This window comes from Bradysia coprophila, unplaced genomic scaffold (assembly GCF_014529535.1).
Source record: "Bradysia coprophila strain Holo2 unplaced genomic scaffold, BU_Bcop_v1 contig_138, whole genome shotgun sequence".
NCBI classification, from domain to species: Eukaryota; Metazoa; Arthropoda; class Insecta; order Diptera; family Sciaridae; genus Bradysia; species Bradysia coprophila.
In genome coordinates, this window is record NW_023503409.1 from 4,628,533 (window position 1) to 4,651,453 (window position 22,921).

The following is a 22,921-nucleotide window of genomic DNA, read 5'->3' on the forward strand; positions in this document are numbered from 1 at the left end:
CGCATAATAAAATCGAATTCATCGTACAAGTGACAAAAATAAACTTCGGCAGTCAAATTTACGACCTTAGTCATATTCCAGAATTAGTTTTTCACGATATAAGACTTCGTTGTTGACGATAACAGATATGGGTTTTTCCAAAAAAGTATGTCAGCTACTAAAGTTGGGAGAAACGATTCGCTGAAATTGCCGGCAAAAGTATGATAGGAAGAGCTAGGTCGTGAGTCGAATTTAAAATGAGGAAAATGTGTTCTAAAGGAATAACAGGAAAGGTGTTTCTTATACCATGTCATGATGATTGTGCTTTATATTCCGTCTGAGTTAAGCTGCCAACGTCTGCTACCAGTCATAACTTTTAAGCGTTTACTATTATGAGGCAAATTACGTTCAGTTGATGGTAATTACTGATTCATCACTGGACTTAATTCGCCGCACAATAAAACCGAATTCATCGGCCACTTGGTACAAATAAACTTCATTCGCCCAATTTATGATCATAATCAGATTCACCATGGACGACACTGTTGTTGTCGTTAAAGTTAACAGAAATAGGTTTCATCAAAATAAACATCTCAGTTTTTAACGCTGGCTGTGAGAAATAACGGAGAAAATATTCGGAAAACATATCCAGCTAAAGTATGAGCAAAATGTGTTCTATCGGAAAAAAGAAACTTTCGCAGATTTTTTATAAAGCCTCATGGTGATTGTACTTCATATTCCGCTTGAGTACTGCGAAAGTTCCTTTTTTCCCATTAGAACACATTTTCCTTATAATTTTGAATTAAAATTTACGACCTAGCCACAGCCAGCGTTAAAAACGGAGATGTTTATTTTGGTCAACGTCCACTTCCACCGGCAAATTTAGAAATTTTGAACATTTACCATTACGAGGTAAATTACGTTCAGTTGATGTTAATAACTGATTCATCACTGGGCATAATGTGCATCATAATAAAACCGAATTCATCGTACACCATGACCATAATCACATTCGAGAATTATTTCTTCGTAAATTCTATCACATCAAGTACAGAAATGAGCAAAACATGTTCTTGTCAATTTGTTGCAAGATGTTGTTTTCGACCACGATAGTGACGAAGGTGTAACCTTTTTCAATGAATTTCGAGTCATAATTCCTCTAGGTGGTCTACCTCTATGCGTGTAACTACAAATATTCCAATTTCTATTTGGTTTATTATTTGGAAAAGGATTAAGGATGGTTTACACTCAACAAAAAGTACTCCGTGTGAGAGCCGTGAGAGAGTGAACTGTCCATGGACCCGAAATTTTTGACTTTTTTTAGTGTAATAAACGCTCAAAATTTCGGGTTAACCGAACCCGACCTGATTAAATTTAAAATTTCGGGTTCAGTTCAGGTTCGGGTCGAACCCGAAATTGAAAATTCAGGTTCAGGTCAAATTCGGGTTGAACAATTTCGGGTTCAGGTCAGGTTCGGGTGAAACCCGAAATCGAAAATTCTTCAATATAATAATTTTTCAGGTTCGGGTTAAATCAAGTTCGGGTTCCGGTTCGACCGAACCCGACCCGTTCCGAGCCTTACAATTACATCTACAGCAATTTTTGCCGATGGCTGTGTGACACTTCACCAGATGGCTCAGACGACATACAAACAATTTGAAAAGAATTCTTTTAGGACATTGTAAATGGTATTAACATTATATTCAGATTGCCACCAAAATATCCGATAAGATACTAAAATGCACAAGAAATGTGTGACCGCCGTTTCAAATATACAAACACTTTGCTGATAAAGTAATAAACATTTTTGTTTTTATTTGTTCTTTTATATACATAAAAGTAAAAGTAATAAATGTTTTTCTGTTTATTATGTATATTTTGGATAGCTGTGAGTTATATTATTTATCTACACATGCTCAATAGAATTCTTACAATAATGAAGTAGGGGTTAATATACATACCTTTGATTCATTTGATAATAATAATTTGAAGACAACGTCGAAAATTTCCTTAATCATTCTCAATTTATGAGAAAGAAACAAAAATCGCAACGAAAAATCATAATTATTAGAAGAAAACTCAACATGCCTCTACACATGACTCACACATGCCGATAAATGACGAAAATTAAATTATTATCACGCATTGTCTCTGCTCTGCATAATGATTTTTCAGTCGTTATAAGTATTTTCAAACTTTTTTTTTTGTTTTCAAAATTATTTTCGAACAGGACACTAGTTTACTGTAAAAAGCGATAAAAAACATCATTTCGATTTAACGAAATTTTCATTTGTCCGTCTATTGTTGTTTATACGTAAGGATAAGTAATTTTCGTTTACATTTTTCTTTCAATTATTTATTGTTGGTTTGACTCGATAATAGTCTTTTTTATGTGAAGTTAGCATTTTCTTGTCTTTACAATTCACAAAGTTGTTTATTAGGGTGGACTAAATTGTTGTCCGGGTAAAGATTCTAAATATAAAGCGGCGATGAAACATGTCAATTGACCGGATCGAATTTGAAGCCAATTAGAGGGATCTTCAGTCTTCAGAGTAAAGAAAAATCAGAAAAATTTTAAAATTAACTAAAGCTGGTCCCAAAGTATATTTCGAACCGAAGATGAATAGTTGCGAAAGAGACTTAAAGAGTTCGTGCTGGTCTCCCAAACGCCTATGATGTATCAGTTAACACCGGCAGTCACAAAAACAATGTGACAAAGGGAATTCGAATATGTTAAATATGGTGCAACGCAACATCCCTCTTATCGGAGTTAAGTTGAAGTAACTATTACCTTTCACAAAATTTTCTAAATTACACTCGATTGCAGGGCCTATTATCGGTAAAAGTATTTACCGAATTTCCTGAAATTTACCAAATTTATGTTTCGACAAATTCAGTAACTATTCGGTAGATTTCAGTAAATTCGGTAAACAAATTTACCAATAGTAGGAACGGCTCGATTGGACACTGTTTCTGCACGTTCTTCAAAATAACCATCGCTGAAACTAAAATGTTTCCCCATAGCACTGCTCCCAGCATTAACATGAAACGTATTTGGAGGCTGATAGTATCAGAATGATTTGTTTTTGTTGAGATTAGATTTTAATGCTTTTTTGGTGTGAGTAAAGACAGCTAACACATTCAAGTCTGACTTTCTATTAATGCTAGGATCAGCACTATGGTTTGATCTACGTAAATAAGTTTGACAACCACCTGCTAGATTTGTTCTTATTCTTCATCTTTGGTTGGGAACATCCAACTTTGTGAAGATTTGTAAGCGTATCCATACATGGCTTTTAATTCGATCCATTGAACACTCTTCATCACGAATCCACTTCAAATCGTTTTTCAGCCCAAAATTTAAGAACATTCCGACAACTTACGTGTCCTGTTCACCACCTTAATGAATGAGACGTACAATCTATAAATTACTATTTATAATTTTGATGATGCAAAAGACTTATACATTTTCCTTTCATTTTGTTTCTTCTTTTTTATAATTCTTAAATCTAACGACAAAATGTAAAATAAAAATACGAAAACAAAAATCATCAATTGGAAAACCATAAATTTATAATTTTAATCGAATGACATTATGGTTGTACAGTATGGTTTGGTGTGACAATGAGTATAATTATATTATGCAATAAAGTTAACGGTTTGTTTGATACGAAATACAATTTGATGTTTTTCCACTTCCTTTCTTCGTTTGATTTTAATGAAAATGAACGATGAAAAAAATCATAAAACACTCTGCAACAGATAAATCTCCAATGTCATCGTTTGTGACTAAATTTTAATTGGGTGTGTGTGTGTGTGCCTTACTCAATCGTTAAATGTTTATAATAATAATGCGCAAGAATTTATTTTTACGAACGGAAAATACGGAACAGAAGAATTCTTTTAACATTCAAAACGATTTTGATTTGCCGTAATGCCCGTGTTGCTGTCAAAGCAAAACAATTTGCGAATTATAACTAAAAACTCAAATTTTATCCTCAAATGACGGGAAAAATAAAATCCGGAATGCACTTTCAACTTATATTCAACTCATTATTATTTAAATACGTCGCACTTAAATCAGTTTAATATTTTCATACATTGAAACTGTTGTCAAGATAAATCATTTTCATCCGCAGCGCTACTTTCTCAAAAACACAGAAAGCGAGAGCAACAACAACAACAAAAAATAGAAAAAAGAAAATTTACATTGGACCATCAATGGTGCTAACTTTCAGATTATAATAATAGATGGTACGCACGAAAAGGAATAGAGAAACCAAAAACACACCGATATAAGCCACATAAATTCCACCATGATCCTGAAAAAAAAATCGGAGACAAATTTATGGTAATTTTATGCCGTCATCGAAGGATTGGTAAATTTTTGTGAGACTGTACCTTAGCATATCTGTATGTGGCCATCGTAATACCAAGACCGATGATTAGAAAAACAATTCCCAGAGCTAAAAATAATATACCTCTGCCGCGTGCAAATTCCGGTCCAACGGATGACACTTTGCGACAGTGTGGACATCTGGCTAGAGCGTTGTTCAGTGTATTAAACTGGAAAAATGAATTTAAAAATTGAAAAAAAAATTGGGGAATGAAAAATAAAAATCTTTTAGGATAGGACAGTATAACCAGCATATCGGTTACGTCTTTTCATTTCACATCCCCTTGTTTTTAACACAAAATCTTTTACTTCATTTTTTTAAGCCATTCATATTACTATAAGAGAGCCATTAGGTTATAGCTTATCTTTATTGCTGTTAACATTTACAGCTCAATTTCGGGAAAAGAACTGAAAATCGACGAAAATGTATTGAATTTTCTGAAACAAACATCGATTAACTTTCGACGACGATGAACAAAGTTTGGAATTTTCTATTCATCCCAAGGTTAGTTATTATCATCCAGCACCTTGTGCCAGATGTTCCTCTTTTTTTAAAAACATTTTTGATGCATGAAACCGACCTCTAACAATATAAGCAGCTGATATATTGTGGAACTTCAATTTTTTGCTTTGGTAAAATTGATTGTTTTGGGGAGATTTGGAATTAACAAACCTAATCATGAAGCCAAGGGGCAGATAGTCGAAGATTTGGTTGAAGAAAATCCTCCGTTTTCAATGATTTTCTGAGAATTTTACATGATTTCTAGAGGGTTTTCTTCACCGATTTCGGTGGAATTTTCATCGTTTGTAAGAATTGATTTTTTTTTTGATGGCAGAGGACAGAGTATTTTCTCATGTTTCCGCCCGTCTCATTAAGCTGTGGTTGAAACAACTGCAAACTTTAAATATTGAATACTGTGTTCCCTTTCCAAGATTTTTTCTCAGTATTTTAGATCCGACTGAAGAATATGGTCAAACTGAACTATTTCCACCAAAAATGAACTGAAATGTACTCACTAAAAATGTGTCTGCACAATGGGCACAAGTCACTCTACACATTCCTGGCACCGACGAAACTGGAGGTGTCACTGGACTTGGTGCCAAATTAATTATTCGTTTACAATTGGGTCGTGGGCATGCAATTCGTTGCGACGAACTTTTGCAAATTAGCAAACAATTACATGGACACCGAACATATTTCTTGCCAGGCGGTGCATTTCGAATTGGCTGCAAATGGAAATTTGTTTTTTTTTTTTCTTAGAATTTGATTTTATGCCTCAAAGTTTGGAAAGAGGTTACACTTACAGTAGCTTCGTTGCATTGATTGCACTTGACTACATGCTGTTCCCGTTTCAATGTTATGTCGATCATTGCCTGGCACACGCGACATGTTACCATAGGCACACCACCAGTGCCGGGCACCTGATATGGCGGAGGAAGATCATCCGGTCCTATTGCCGATGTTGTATGTTGCAAAGCAGCTAAAAAAACATTAAAATTATTTTATAGGCCAAACATCTTCTCAATTTTCGTTTGCATTGCGCTTGACATTTCATCAATATAATACACCATTTATGTATGTGAATCGCTATGCAGAATGAGAGGCGATAAGACGATCAATACAAACAAGTTTATTGAACTAAAACGGCTAGAACGTAATATGATACCCATATCACAGTGTGTATTACGCGACTATTTTTTACCATTAATATTTGTTTATCGTGACGGTTTTGTTATTTAAGATGAGCTAATACTCATACATGTACGTAGACTAAACAACTATAATACTTTAAATCTCTCAGTATAAAGGCGTATTTGCTAGAACTATTAAAAACATGAGATTATTGTATTGAGATCAACCGCAACATCAAGCACAACCACCATCGATATGGCAAGTAAGTTTGAATTATTCGTTGGTAGGAATATTTCTCAGAAACGATCCATCGACTACATTGAGGAAAAGTAATTCAAGAAGTGCATGACGAATACCTAATCGCTGGAGTTTCTTCTTAATATGGAATCTCAACTCATTATTCGGTACCTTTCTGTTGAAGTGAAACTGAAGATGCTTAGAGAACCGAACTGGTCCAACAACTATTACTAAGAACATTTGTCGTAGGACGATCCAACGATTTGAAATTCTAGTCACCCTCTGATACGTTGTAAAAATTCATTTCGTTATTCATACTATACGGCCGGGCATTTCTGTCAACATTATTTTATTTCAGTTGATTAATATCAGAATCGAAATATGACGATAAGTAAACCCCTCGATGAGCTGTTTTAGATAATAAATTTTTGCTTCGCCCTAAAAACTCATAAAATACCGAAAATATGAAAGTCTGAACAAAAGGATATGTCTGAATAGAATTATGAATTTGAGGTACAAAAACATGCATTGCAGGTACGCATTCGTGCAGTAAACAAGTCATAAATCGATTCTATACCGTTGGGAACTTTGCAGAGATTTCTGAGAAACAGAAATGACATGCACCGGTTTGAACGGTCCTGTCTACTCACATTTCGGTCGAATATTTTGGTTATGTTTAATGATTCAGAGAATTTAGAGCGAAAATTTTTGAAGATTTTAGATTACTAAACCAACATACTGGTTCGGCGAAGTAGGAAATACAATCTTCGTTAAAAAAATAAACATCGTTGGGCAACATTGGTGGGCGATCAGACAACTGTAGCACGTTATTCACACATATTGTAAATCTGCAAAGCATCAGTGTCAATAAAATGATAACGATACCAGGGCCTATTGTCAATAAATTATTGACTGAAATTGACCAAAAATTACCGAAATTTAGTAAAATTTGCTGAATTAATTTTTTCGGTAAATTCAGTAAATTTTGGACAAACTCGATCATTTTAGGTAAATTTCAGTAAATTCGGTAAGTACATTTACCAATAATATGCCCTGGAATCGATACCATAAAATTAGTCACTGCCAGCGACACATAAAGTAATACGTAATTTTGCCATCAGCTAATTATGTGCCGATTTGATAAGCCCAGCTGGTGCCAGGTATTATGTCAGATCTAGAAATTCCGGCCACACAATTGTAACATTGTTGTGTTGCCGGAATATCTCACAAAAAATTGGAAATTTGCTAAGTGAAACATGAGTAATTCTGGGTGTGTACAAGTCATGTTGATAATTTGTTATCCTGTTGCTGTTTTCTTCAAAATGTTTTATGAGATTTAAAGCAACTTAGTGTACAGTTGTCGGGGACATTTTCATTCTGAAAATTCAGTCAGATTCCGTTTTTGCATTGGATGCAACGCAAAAACTAAGAAACGTAGAAACGACAATGCCAACCGACTTATGGATGCATTCCATGCGTTAAACTCTCGTAATGGTTGAGATTCGCACAGATTAAAATTCTGTCAACCGTTCAGACAGACAATTCATTCGCTGATAAAATATCAAATAACAATGACCCACAATGGATTCAGGCACAATGAGCATACAAAAAAAGTGTAATAATCGATTAACGTTTTTGAATGACTCATTTGTATTTCACTAAAGAAAGATGCATACATTTTGATACGACAAGCAGCGACCTTACGTTGCTTACACCGATAGGGGAAAAAAACAAAGAAAAATTTGTGGTTGTCAAATTACCTTCGACAATGTCCACTTGACCGCCCTGATATCCTGTCGTAGTATCATTCTGAAGCAGTGGTTGTGTTTCTGCATCGGCCATGGTTTCACTTATTCCTTATGCAGCGATTTCAATTGCAATAAATTTGGGAATTGTTTCACAATAAAAACCAACACACATATACGCCGCACGAAACAAATTCCGTTCTAATGCAGATTATTTCGTATTTGACGGCTAAACTTCAACATTGAATTCTCGATCGATACGCAATCGAAACATCAACCGAATATTTGTCTTTTGTTCGATTAAAGTTGATGCCGTAGATCGCTTTATAGTTTGATCAGTTTGGTTTTCTTGACTTAATTTAATTGAAGAATGGAAGAAATGTCAAAGCCATTTTGAAATTGAACATGGCCGTCAAAACTGCACAGCCTTGTTGTATTTGAATGACAGATGACATTAAAAAAAAGATTGGAGAAAAATAGCCGACACATTCTCTGTCTAGTCAGCGTTGTGTCACGCATTTATTTGCTCTTTTTATGTGGGCAATTGTAGTGGTTTCTCGTTTACAGTGGTTTCTGGTTTACAGTCTGAATCTTTATTTTTAAGGACAACGACAACTGACTTTAGGATAAACCTACGATAAATGATGTGGTTCCTACTGTGCACAATGCATATTATTGTTTATGTTTATTCTACACTCTTCGAAGGTACCTGGCGCCCAAATTTGAACAGTTCAGCGGATATTTTCCATATATAATATTGAGTAAACACCACCCAAATATATAATATAATGAGCTCCGGCTAATGAGTTCCTAATTTCTGTACTGGATTCTGTGGGAACAGGTTAAGACTTAAGACTGTCTTACATCTGAGTTGATAACCAAAATTTTTTAGTGGCGCTTCACGAACTTAACTTAGTAGGGAATTTTTTGTGTTTGCTCAATTCTATAAAATATTCGCTGAACTGTTTACATTTGGATGGGATGCTAATAAACAAATGTCATTAGTTTTTGGTTGAGCGTTAAAAATTATACAGTTCACCAATATTTTCGTTCAATTCGTACCAATTCTATGAAAATAACGGTCGAGTACCTCAAAATATTTGTAATAGGAAGATATCCAATGCTCATCCCAAAACCCAAAGATAATAACGCTCGTATATATTTTTCCATTATATTTTTATCGACGCTGTTGGTAAATTAGTACCTAGAAAATGGGGAAGCGCTGTTTTCGAAACTACAACTCAAATGTAATAGACTTTTTTCGCCGTAAAACTACTAATGTCAGCGCTCTTTTTTGTGGACCAACTTCACTGCTATGACATTTAATGAATATTTTACCAGAGAGTGAAATTATTTCACAAGAAAATAGAGCACAAAGAATAAAGTATTTAGAAAAGATGTGGCGTAGGGGGGTCCAAAAAATCAAAGTGTCGAGGAAGTTGGCGGACCCCGAGGAAAACAAACCTTTATGGCCTCCTGATAAAAATTGTATATGGGGCCGATGCGATCCGAGTTGGTTTATGGGTAGCTCAAGGACGAAATATGTGAAAAAACGCTGTGATTTTCCATACATTTTTTCCATTACTTTCTATGGAAAAAATTTGTTAGCGACAATATCAAACTTTTTTGGTCCAGACAACTTAGATTAGATGCAAGAGCAACAAAAATGCGTTGTTTTCATTTTTTGGAATTTTTATATCGTCTGGGCACACCTAACAATATTGATATATACAAAAATCGACAGATAATTTCCAAGTAATACAAAGTCAGGCGAAGTCACTCTTAAAATTAAGTGTTAGGTGTCGTTGTAAAGGTAATGACAGTGGCTTTCTAACGAGCCCACACACAATAAGTTTCAAGTTGGTGTCTTGACGTAACAGTCATTTGAAAATTGTCTGAGTTCACGACCCTGACATTTTTGCACCAAAATCGATTTCTATATAGCTTCAAAAAATTGTTTTCAAAAAAATTTCTTTTTGCGATGAAAGCTTATGCCATAAGCTCTCGTTAGATATGAATATATCCGATGCACATCCCATAAATGTTTTGGAAGAACCCAAAGACTGGGTGAACAGATTGGGAAACTTTGACTGACTTGGGAGATGCGAATGCACTTACAAATCATTAAATCGGTCTCTTTGGATTATTCTGAAGTGAAATAATCCAACTCACCTTAAGAAGTGACCTCAGCATCTGTTAGTTACGTTCAATTTTTCTTTAATCCTCATTTTCGTGGTTTTTCACATATTTCGTCCTTGAGCGACCCATAAATCAACTCGGATCACATCGGCCCCATATACATTTTTTATCAGTGGGTCATATAGGCTCCTTTTCCCCGGGGTCCGCCAACTTTCTCGAAACTTTTATTTTCCCATACGATTCTGGACCCCCCTAAGTGGCGACACTACTCAGGTCAATCGAGATTTCCTACATATGTTGACTGTATATCAGGGCCTACTTTTTGGAAACTAATTTCTTGAATTTCTGGAAATTTCTCTAATTCGAGAAAATCAAGAAAATTTGAGAAATTCAAGAAATATTTCTCGAAGTTTCTTGAATTTTTCAAAGTTTCTTGATTTTCTCGATTTTCTCTAAAAGTTTCTAAAAAGTAGGCCCTGCTGTATATAGTCAACCAATGTAGTAAATCTCGGTTGACCTGTAGATGTACCCCAATTTTTTTCAGTCCTGCGTTCTTTGCGCTCTATTTTCTTGTGAAATAACTGCACTCTGGTCAATATCCATGACATGTCATAGTAGTGAAGTTGGTTCACAAAAAAATAGAGTGCTGCCATCAGTAAACTTATGACGAAATGTACTAGAACTGCAATATAATTTTACAAAAATCTATTACAATCGAAACAGCATTTCCTTATTAAGAAACCACAAATTTTATGTTCTTTTTAAAAACGTGGGCAATTTGTCAAAACAGACTTCAGATCTGTCTCGCCCACTGTCAAAAATGAATCGAGGTGTTGAGGTCGCATTTTTTGATCCATTCATCCTTCTTCTATCAATTACTTAAGGTCTTTGCAGGTACGTGTCGAGAAAATCATGATAATTTTCCATTTCGTTTTCCCGCGATTTGGGAAGCAACAAATAAACAAACAATATAAATAATCCGTAGGGTCAGCTAAGTATAAGTTCCACGTATACCGCTCCACGTATGATTCCAAATTACGGATAAGTAAAGGCCGAGTGGAAGGTTAAACAGCTCTTACTGTAGACGGTAAATTTATGTTAATAAAACAGACTGCATTCAATCGTACGTTTTCATTTTATTTTCTTATTTTTCCAACTAACTATTGAAATTATTGCTATACATTATGCTTGAACAAATTACATTCCATTCAAACCAGAAATGGATGAGTAGAGTACTTCTGACTGGAATTTTTTTATTGATTCATCAATACATAAATTTGATAAATTGAAATTAAAGCAACAAAAAAAGAGAAACTAAAAATTGAATTATTTTACGATTTCATGTTAAAACCTAGGAGTAGATTAATTATGCATTTTGTTTGAATTGTATGTTCGCGTATTCTTAAAAACAATTTTTTTTCTCTTACAAATCAACTTGAACATCTAGCAAATAACGTAGATATGCAAATTCGAATTACTAAAAATTAATTTCATTATTTTTACCATTTTAATTAAAAAATAACGGTTTCATGCAATACGGTTTGCATTCGTTTTGAAAATTCAGATTTTTAGTAAAAATTTACAATTTTCTTTATGTCTCTTGTATTTTATGTTAATTCAGTCTACAATTAGAAGTTTAAAAACAAAAAGAAAAATGTCGCGCGCGCATTTCATTCGAATAAAAAAGATTTTTTTGTTTGTATTTCTTATACAAAAAAGAAAAAAAAAATAGTTTTCCATTTAACAATATTAACCAATATGCTTTCAATTAACAAATATAACAAAAATAATTAAAATTTATCACTGAGATGACAGAAAAAAAAAGTTATGGCCTAGCAGTTCTTCACTCAAAGTTCCGAAGCGCTACCATCAATTACATTCTAAAAAATAATTTCAATTTCATTTTTCTATTTAAATTTGTGTCATTTTTTCGAAGTTCCATTTGTTTGCTCACTTTTATATAATCAAACCAATTCCATCCAATTTATTCATCATGTTGGCACGTTAGAAGACGAGTGTGACGCAAGTCCACTACTACAAAAAATGCGATCAAAAATGGACTAAGGAACAGCATAATCTAATACGCCTGTGTCCCAGACAATTAAAAATCTCTCATCGCAAGAAAGCGATTTCTATTTTTTGAAAATTTTCTAGTCACAATAGTTATTCGTGACGAGCATTTTTTCATGATAACAACCTCGGTGTAAAGTCAAATCATTAATAATTTGGATGATCAGTCTGATTGAAGCAAGACCTTTTTTAGGAATTTAATTCTTAAAAATTCCTAAGAAGTTCCTTCTGAATTTACACCTTGATGATTCTTTTAACGAATCTTATGGAATTTGTTAATTGCTGTGATTTTTACTGAAACATTGTTGACCGGCCGACGTGGTCTAATAGTACGGACTCACGATGCAAAACATCTCTGTATTAACGTTTCAGAAACTGTCTGTTATCGATGAATTTGTTTTTTGGTACTCAATGCTCAATGCAAGTGTTTTTTCATGACCGAGGTGAAAAGTAGAGTTTTCGTGTGAATTTTGTTGATCCGAGGCGAAGCCGAGGTTAATAAACACACCAAAACGAGGCTTTTCATTTTTATCCCGAGTTATGTAATGGATTTGACCTGCTGAGGGCGTTGAAAGTAGTGCTTGAAACATGAAAAGTACAGTTTTCGACGCATGTAGCTTGTGTATTAATTTTGTGAAGCAGTAATTCGGCGATTTGAAGAAACCGCAGCCATAAATCACCGTAGAGTACAAATGGCTTACAAATGGAATAGTTCTTTTCTTAACCTCTTAGAAACTATGCCAGAGCTCATCGGCTATTCTTGACATCGTTATCAATATAACCGACGCTTAGCCACCGTTTCTGAACAGGTTTTAACCGGGTACAATAAATTTCACAAAGATAAAAAATAAAAACTTCAATTTAACTGAAACAATATATACGATCTATATGAATGGTCTTTCAAAAGAAAAATTGAACTAACTACAAAAAAGAAATTAAAGAATTTTCATACCCAATAATTGTATGTACAAAACAAATAATTAGAAAAACAAAAAATAAAATTAATCAAATTTCCGTCTACTTAAATTTAATTTTAAAAATAGAAAAAGAAAATTGAATGAACCCAAAAAGAGAATCGGAAGTAAAACAAAATGAATGATTTCAGCGCAGTTTTTTTGCTCAATAATTCCGAAGAAAAATTTTTTTTAAAAAAACCAAAAATCGAAACATTAAACACAAAAATTTATCGCATTGAATTAATAAAAAAATGATTTCCTCTTCTTCCTTCTCTTCTTCAATTCTTTGTTTTTCAAAATTGTTATTCAGAGATTATTCTCTGCACTCGTCACCCCATTTTTTCGTGTTTTTTTTCTTTTTCTTTTCAATTAGCTTTTTATGCCTAAATTATAATTAATTTTGTATTTTACCTATAAAGTAATTGATTAAATTTACGAGCATTTAAGGCAGGCACCTTCTACATCAAAGTCCAATACCATAAGCTTCGTTTCTTCTGTACCATTCCGTGAACCGACAGCGCATATCAACTTTGTATCGTTGGCTCTAAATAAACAAATTCAATCAATTATGCGTCCCTTTGACAACGTCTCTCTATCTCTCTCTCTGTTTTCTTCTTCTTCTTCTTCTTCCACACTCACCTTATTCGCCAAACGACACCACCCGATCCACCCGAATCCAATGACACCAAATTTCGAATAAATTCACCAGTTTTGACATCCCACAATTTAACGGTACCATCATCCGAACTTGTGATTACGAAACGGGAGTTGAATTGTAAACATGTCACAGCTGATTGGTGCTTGTTTGGACCTGGATTTAAATTTATTTTTAGCGTTAACGTCCGCATAGAATTTTAATTTATTTTTCGTCAAATGGATCGCATCTAAACTTACCGGATAGGGTTTGCAAGCACTGTCCATTCGTAATATCCCATACTTTAACGGTCGAATCAGCATTACCCGATACTAAGATATTTTGACGCAATTCCATTCCAGATGTTAAACTTTGATGACCCATCAAGATATGCTTACAGCTACCGGTCTCTGCATCCCAGACCCGTATAGAAGTGTCTAACGATCCGGACACAACGTGAATACCATCGAACTGTGTTGGTTCAAAATTGACATTTTTCAACTTTCGACTACGGATGCGACATTAAAACACACAAACCTGTAACGAATACACGCGATTCGTATGTCCTTGCAGGGTATGTAGACATTCCTGGGTCTCTGGATTCCACACTTTGACCATGTTATCGTAGGCACCGGAAACGACCAGCTTTCCATCATATTGCACACAACGTACTGCTGCTAAATGACCGACTAATATATGCAAAAATTTCCCCTGAACTATGTCCCACACTCGAAGGGTGGCATCTCGTGATCCACTAACAACTCTACAATAATTTCGTGATGGTTAGAAAACACAAACGTCCGACCCACTGCGAATATCAATACTCACTTATTGCCGTGTAAATGCATACACCGGACTGTTGAGGTATGACCGTATAACGTATGTTTACATTGACCAGAATCTGCATCCCATACTTTCAATGTACGATCCGTACTGCCCGAGATTATTGTGCTACCTGACATTTGTGAAGACCAAACACCACCAGTATGACCACTTAATGTTCGAAGGCACTGAAAGACAAAATGGCATGTTGAAACCGTTGAATTCGAATAAAAATTCAAAAGAATTACCTTGCCGGTCACTGCTGACCATACTTTTAATGTGTTGTCGTCGGAACCCGAGACAATTCTGTTCCCGCAAAATTGCAAACAAGTGATGACATGATCATCATGCCCCTTAAGCACCTTCGGCTCGCGTATTGGGCGCGTTCGCCAATTCATTTCGATAATATGTTGTCGCATATAGGCGGCCTGAAGTTATAGGAATATTGTTGCAATGTCAACGACTTCGGATTCATTAAGACAACTTTACCTTCCACTGCGAAGATATCGGTGGCATATTACCAGCTCGACCTCTTTTCGGTCGATCGGTTGTGGGTTCGATAACAATCGCAGTTTTCTTGCACTTCTCTTTCCACAGCAAATTATCGTCGCAAAGGAATCTAGGAAATTAGAAAAAATAAAATAGAAATTAAAACACCGAAGCACCAAAGTCTATGATCATAAGCGTACCTCCAACTCCGGCACGTTTGAGCAGCTCTTAATAAAACCTTTGGTTCCAAATAAGACAGTACGTGGAGTGCCAATTCCCTCGGCAACAGCGAAATGAAATCTCTTTGAAAATGTGGCTCGATAACTTTCATCATATGTCGCACTTGTGTCGGTTCACAATGTTCGATCAGCTGATCGACGGCTAGCAATCGTTCAGCGTTCGTCCATCGTTGGAATTGTAACAACCAATCCGACAGTTCTGGAGGTGGATGATCTCTGGTTGGTATAAGTAATCGCGGTGTTCGTTTATCGGATAAAACTAAGCCATGTGTCGTTGGACTAGTAGCTATAAGCGTAGGTGTAGTTGGTGTTAATAGTACTTTCGGTGATGTAACACTATCTAAAGCTAAACGTTTACGATTTCCGGGCGTACCATCACCACACGTTGATCCATCGTGTGATAATGTGTCGGTCAATTTTCGTTTTCGTTGATTTTTTGGCGTTGAATCTCCGTTCGCATTCTCTGGCAGAATGTCTTCAGAAAGTGTATCTAAATGTGCATAGTATGAAAGATCAACATCGCGACTAGGCAACTCGTCTTCACTGTTCCCGTGAATATCTTCATCGGAATAATCTCGACACGTGCACACTTCTTCAACATCTGACATTTCTTCACAGTCGGCCCATGTATCCTCCTCGTAATCGTGATCGTTTTCCAGTCCCATCAGTGCATGCGATTGATCGAAGTTAGTTTCATCGATTTGTTGATTGTTAACCAGGGACATTCTTTGCGACGATGATGACGACGGCAAATTCAAGTCGAACGGTTGCTTTGAGTCGTTGTCAGCGATCACAATCTCTTCTTCGATGACCTCTTGCTTGATTCCGCTTTCATCGTCGATCATCATACAATTGTCCACCGAACAGCCTTTGGTGACGTCATCCATTTCATTTGAATTGGACACCGTACAATCTGAACTATCAGACGACTGAGCTGCTTTCGATGTCGATGCTATGGCAAGATGATTGGAAGTTAGATTTTCATCACAATTATTGGTTGTACTGGATGAGGTTTGTGTAGCTGTGGTCGATTGACTGGATTCACTGTTGTTGCCGCACTTCTTCTCCGAAAATTGATACGACAGCAGACTGTCGTTCGAATTTGAATTCAAAAACGAATCCATTTGAGAGTGTTGCTGCAACAATTTGATTCGAATGGGTGATTGATCGCCGTCGGTACCACCCAGCTTACTGCTGTTGTTTTCAACACTATTCCTAGTCTTATTTATATAATCAGATTCACTTAACGCTTGCTTATCAGCCACATCCAGTTTCTCCAAACTTTCCGATAAATTTAATTTGGCAGTTGTCTTGGCATTACCAAAACGCATCGTTTTCGTTCGGCTGCTGGTCGGCGTGGTCGATATGCTATTTTGGTCAATGTTTAATTCATCAACAGGCGAACAATCCTGATCGATTTTCTGTGAAAATGTATTTAACAGCCCTATATTCAGTCTATTATCACCGGACACCAATGAGCCAGTCCGTAAAATCATTGCGTCCGCAAGTTTCTCCTTCAATTCGAATTGTTTACGATCTACACCATCGACTGACTGCATCTCACTGTCATAGTAAATGACATTATCCATAAGATGTTCATCGCCGTGATTCGCCTCTTCGCCATTATCTTGGATACCCGGCGAAGCCGTTGAATGAGGCGATGACTCGTCGTGATCGTTGCGTATATCGATTAAATTACTGCACGACGATATTTCATCTTCATTGTATGTGGAATCGATGATATTGTCGATGCTGTTCTCTTCAAATCGTGACATTTCCGCTGAACTTTCAACATTCGAATTTGGTGTAATTGATTTCTCATCTACCTGCACCAAACTATCGTTGTATTCGATCAGCGTAACTGAACTTCTCACATCCTCATTGTCCGAATAACAATCATCGGCCGAATAAAATTCGTCGCTCAATCGTTTCGGTACAATGTTAATTGAATGTTTGCTGGCTGCATTGGTTGTGTTTGTTGTTGTACTGGCCCCGAACGATTCGTTGTTATCATCGACAACAGGTGTTTCTAAATACACATCAACTTTCTCGCAATTTGCGAACGCCTGACCATTTTTCGCTTCACACTCATCCGACATGTAATGCACCATTGTTGATGGTGTATTACGCGCATATGAAATATCCGGCGATGTGGTATCGTTGAGATTGGTGATTGCATCGTGCAGAGCTATATGCATAATGGGTGGAACGGTGGTGGTACTCGGTGTACCGCTGCAACTGCTATCACATTTTTGATCGCATCTTGGTGTTGTTTCATCTGATACTATCGATTCTTTTGTGTTCGCATACAGTCGATCGCATATAACTGAAGATTCTTTTATGGTTGAAATGCATTTTTCAGCCATTCTTTTCATGTAGTGCTGAAAATAACAGAGAAAAAAATTTATTGAAAGTCGTAAAAAGTAAAGTGAAAAAAATAATGAAAAACTTGAAATAGTTTTTCGAAAGAAACATTCTGTTAAAATCGAAACCGAATAAGTATCATTACGTTTTGTAAACAGTCGCAGTTGGAAACATCTTTTCACACAATAACTTTTCAATTTTATGGACCGAATGCAAGACAATATTTGGTGAAGATCACAAATTCGTTTAAAACCATTTTCAATGGTGAACAACAAAAATTCTCAACACACAATCAGAGATATGTACGACTATAATGCACGTATACTCTTATTAGTTGGAAAACAGTGACTTTTTGGGGGCAGGTAGATTTTTATTCGAACCCTATTTTTTTAAGCATCCATACAATGAAACATTTATCTTAAAATTGAATAGATGCTCTAATGGTAACCTTTGTTGGCTGGAAAGAATTAAATGTGATCGCTGAATAGCATTCTGACTATCCCTTGCGACGAACGGTTGGGCTAAGAATACAAACACATTTTAAAATAGTGTCACAAGCCGAACGACAGCATGCAATTTCGTCGGTTGGAATTCAATGAGGACACTTTGAGTCGGTAGTCACGTTATTAAGTCGGACAATAGAAAATTTAAACGTGAAATTTTACCTTTTTGAAAATGGTAACAAGAGATAAAACATTAAGCGTAGACCGAGGAGAGAGAGAGAGAAAGAGAGAGTTTTCGCTGTGAAAATATTGGGTCAAGGCGTCCGATTCTCGAAACATTCGTAACTTTAAGAATTCGTAACTTGACTGTTCCTCGGGGTTTTATATACGCAACTGTCAAGTTATGAACATTTGGAGTTACAAGAATAGTCTTTACTTTGACGGAAAAATGGAGATTTTATTTAAGCAGAAGCAGTAACAATTTAAAAAGTTTCCAGCAAGTAAAACGGCAGCGAAATTTAAGTCGAACCTTTTCTATCAACGAACTACAAAGGTTGCCGCAGATATCTGAATGAATTATATCTCAAGATCTGATAAAAAGACGTTCCGAATATAGGGGCCGTTCATAAATTACGTAACGCAAAAATTGATAATTTTCAGACCCCCCCCCCGGGTCTGTAACGCTAAAATGTATGGAACTTTAAAAAGAATGTATGGACCGTAACGCCAGGTCAACACCCCCCCCCCGGGTATTTGCGTTACGTAATTTATGAACGGCCCCATAACGGAATCGACTCATTTGTTTTCTTTTCCTATTTTGTCGGGGCGTGATCTTCATCTTTTAATGACAAAAACATTGCGAACCTTCAATCAAAACGTTCAATCAATTTTCCTCACACACAATTCAATTCATTCATCCAAGCAACACTTTGCCGTGTTAATAAAGTTCCCACAAAATAACGAAAATAACTGACAAAAGCGCTGAAATTCCCATAATACATCAAGCAGCAATGATAATTAATAGCAAAAAACAATTTTTTTCCCTTACAACATATACAAGTCTCCGAAATATCCGAAGAATATTATTGCAAACATTTTGTACTATCCATTTCCATGAGAGATATTATACGATTCCATCCATACATTCCGTCGTACACACATTCATGTAACATTATTTTAAACACAAAAAAGAAACAGATAACACAAAGTGTTATGGGTTCCATCATTGAATAAATATTTTACCACGGTTGGATCGAATCAAACAGGATGTGAGAAGAAAATAAAAATAAAAACGTTGCTCTACTATACACCTATATGTATGTATAATATGCATTCATGTATGTTGGATGCAAACGAAATATACGAGAAAAATTGTGGCAAAGAATGAAGTTTCTACCTAAGAATAATGAACACTTTTATTGAACATTGATGATGGGTTTTAATTTTGTTCCTTTATTTCGAGATATAGCCATACATGCAGCTCATTGGACGTATCCATACCAATAATGACCGTAATTAAAATTTATTTCGTAATTCCGACCCAATATCAAGTTTGATGCTGCCACGCATAAACATTCCTACATGGATGGGCTAAAGGTTCACAATTTTATATAAAAACATCGAATGAAAACGATTGACAATAATTTATGTCTTCGAAATTATTATTGTTTAGAATGTAATTAGTGACCTTTTATCAGAAACTCGTTTTGATTTCATCGGATGGTTGTGCCTTTTTTTCGAATATAAATTCATTGCATTTTCTGTTTCGTATATTATACGTCATAATAACAGAAATGCATAACACCAGCGTGGTGGAATTTAAGATGTTTTCTTCTTCGTTGGTATGAGGAGAAGAAGATGATGGAATTCAAAGAGATAGTCTGCTGTGCTGTATACATGCCTATACAGCCATGCAAGATGTAAAGAAAATATAAAATAAATAAATCCAAATAGATCGGTTTTATCGGTATGCGTTTTCGATGAGAACAAATTTTTAACAATAGAACAGACATAAACACACAGTGCACCCTTGGCATCGGTTCACACGGTCTATGTCATCATTTTATGTATATAAACATATAAAGATGGTCATATGGTGTATGTTATGCATTTTTGTAATGCATGCGCGCAATTTTAATGCACTTTCTAAACACGGTTGAATATTTCTACTGTTGTACCGGGGGGTAAAAAAACATGCATTGTGTCAGACAATTATGACAAAACGAATGCAATAAAATGTAAAGGTAACATCTAGCATACAATTGCTATTTTTGTTGCCCACCTGATATTTTTTCGTGTAATTTTGTGGTGAGAACGGAATATATGAGTAAACTCGAAGTCGTATTGTCGTTTCTGGTTTTTCACACAAAATTTTTAAGAATAAACTTGACTGGGCGTAAGATCTGTCGTTGTTTAAAAAACATATTTTTCTTCTCTATAGACCAAATTTAACCACGTCCTAAGCTTCAACTCACTTCGGAAAATGGAACGGTAATTTCGCAATCGTGTCAAAACAGCAATATTCGTAAACTTATCATTTTGAGCGAAAACAATGAAAATACCATTAACAGACTGCAACATGGCCATATGCAATTACGCAGCTGATAGGTAGATATAGGTTTTGTTGACATGCTATATCGGTATATAATATTGATAATGACACATTCCTGTTATAATTCACATCCATGTCTTTTGTGATGCAGACGTATGAATAATCAAAATGTAAGACGTTGACAAAATTTAATCTGCTGAGTCTACAGTGAAAGCATATAACGCAATACGCTACAGCACATCAACGGAGGATTGTATTGAAATATTCAATAAAACAAAAATAAAATGTCTAATAATCGTTACGGGTCAGATGAACAGCCAGATTATGTGCGGTTCACACAGATTAACTTACATTAAAAATGTATAATTGAAAGCCAAACATTAGGCAAGCGATTCAATGTCTGTAGCGAAAACGCTAAATTTCGGTGTAAAACAACCATTTTATCACGATGCTGATAAGTATATAATTACAGTCTGCAAACATTTTGTTTGTGAGCACGACCCTACTTTTATTTACTTCGTCTTCATACCAAAAGTATTGAATTTTTCTTATTGCTAAAAATATCGTCTTTGTCCGGGATATAAAGTTGAACTTGGACAGGGACTGGTAAACTGTATAAATATCCGCACCAAGATCCGCACACAGTATCCAATTTCTACATCAATAAATTATTTCACATCCATCGAAAATGTGCCCACGCTGTATTTTCGGAATCCTTGTTTTATCACACGAGGTTGCACACACAATATAAATATTAAACTGATCGAAAATAAATTGCGTGTGATCATCAGATTAAAATGACAACACCATAGAGAAAGTCTGACTGTTGTTTGTATGGTTCTGCACGAAATTTCAGAAGTTTACAAACGTAATCTTAAAGAAAAATAATTGTACAAACTTAGCACAACATTCGTTAAGAATGAGAATGTTTCTTCAGCCCACTGTAACAAAGTAAACGTACAATTCCTAGCTTGCAGTTATAAACAACGACCTTGTAAGTGTGTATCAGAGAAGTTTTGTATAAAAATATTAACTTTTTATTTCACCTTATGGTCATTTCACAGTAAATTTTAAACCAGAAAAATATGTAAACTAATCGAAAATGTAAGACGTTACTCAATGAAACCACAATCACAAGAGATATTCAGAGAAAACACACAAAAAACTTTAATTCACTTGGATCACACCATACGAACATCTTTTTTTTGTGTGAAAAGGCATGGTTATAAGGAGTGACCACATGAAAATATAGTACGAAGTTCCGTATGTAACACATAATATACGTAGTATAAATGTAATATCGAAAAAGCCATTCATCAAAATGCAATTTGATAACAAGAAAAAGCTGACAATTTTTGTCAAAACACTGTTTGTTACCCACTTCTATTTTCTATTTTCATCGGGTGTAGTTGGTGTGGTACAAAAGATTCAATAAAATAATAAAAAGCTTACTACACAATTTTACATTATGAACGTAATATTTAAAGAAAAAGTCAAAACCAATTCTCCAAGCAACATTTCTTACCTTTACTAAATTGTAAACGGCACAAATTAAAGAAACTAAGCTAAACATTTATCTGTACACATTTTCACGATAAAATCCATCACAATTTACACAAAATTAACCATAGCAATTACTCTGTTTTCATTAAGACATTTTTCTTTTCATGCCATGTTGTAGTGGTGTCACATGCGAAACGCGAATAATGGAACTTCGAACGATTGGTTCATTTTGTTGTGTTTGTTTTTGTTAGGTTGAATTTTCATACAAAACTGTGCAATACCGATAGGCGGCTACCAATGATACCATAAAATCCAGCGAAATGTTTTGAACCGGTGGCGGATGGTATCAACGTATGTCATAATTAATAATGTCGAAAATGCTAATGCATCTTCAAATATAATTAATTAAAATCTGATTGCTTTTGTAAAAAAAAAACTTTGGAGCGAGCAGCGTTTAATGAGTAATCGGTCAAATGAATTGATTATTTAAGTGGTTACAATGGTTACACCAGTGTCTACATAGAAATTCAACTTGACAAAACAAAAATCCATAGAGTTATACTCGAGACAGGTGACATGGTGGCGCTGATGCTAATGGGCACCCAGTTTAAAAATGACAGCGCCACCATGTCATCTTTCGAACTCTATGCAAAAATCCGTTTTATTGCAGTTCGTCGAAAGACTGTGGCAAGGGTATGATATAATTTTTGTTTGTTCAAAC

General features: G+C 35.3%; 2 protein-coding genes across 2 annotated transcripts; both read right to left on the reverse strand.

Annotated features, from left to right (window-relative positions):
- Positions 1-1,848: 1,848 nt before the first annotated feature.
- On the reverse strand, positions 1,849-8,391 carry LOC119073623 (type 1 phosphatidylinositol 4,5-bisphosphate 4-phosphatase). The gene is made up of 5 exons (XM_037179209.1): positions 8,006-8,391; positions 5,681-5,856; positions 5,393-5,602; positions 4,381-4,545; positions 1,849-4,301 (listed from the first exon to the last, which is right to left on the reverse strand). Exons 1-5 carry the CDS (start codon positions 8,085-8,087, stop codon positions 4,185-4,187), a joined length of 750 nt encoding a protein of 249 aa, XP_037035104.1. The 5' UTR covers positions 8,088-8,391; the 3' UTR covers positions 1,849-4,184.
- A 3,789-nt stretch (positions 8,392-12,180) lies between these two features.
- On the reverse strand, positions 12,181-22,399 carry LOC119073443 (F-box/WD repeat-containing protein 7). Its single transcript, XM_037178932.1, has 9 exons — positions 22,223-22,399; positions 15,301-17,720; positions 15,101-15,230; positions 14,860-15,039; positions 14,618-14,799; positions 14,327-14,552; positions 14,050-14,260; positions 13,795-13,966; positions 12,181-13,699 (listed from the first exon to the last, which is right to left on the reverse strand). The coding sequence occupies exons 1-9, from the start codon at positions 22,268-22,270 to the stop codon at positions 13,588-13,590; spliced, it is 3,681 nt and encodes a 1,226-aa protein (XP_037034827.1). The 5' UTR covers positions 22,271-22,399; the 3' UTR covers positions 12,181-13,587.
- Between the last annotated feature and the right edge of the window lie 522 nt (positions 22,400-22,921).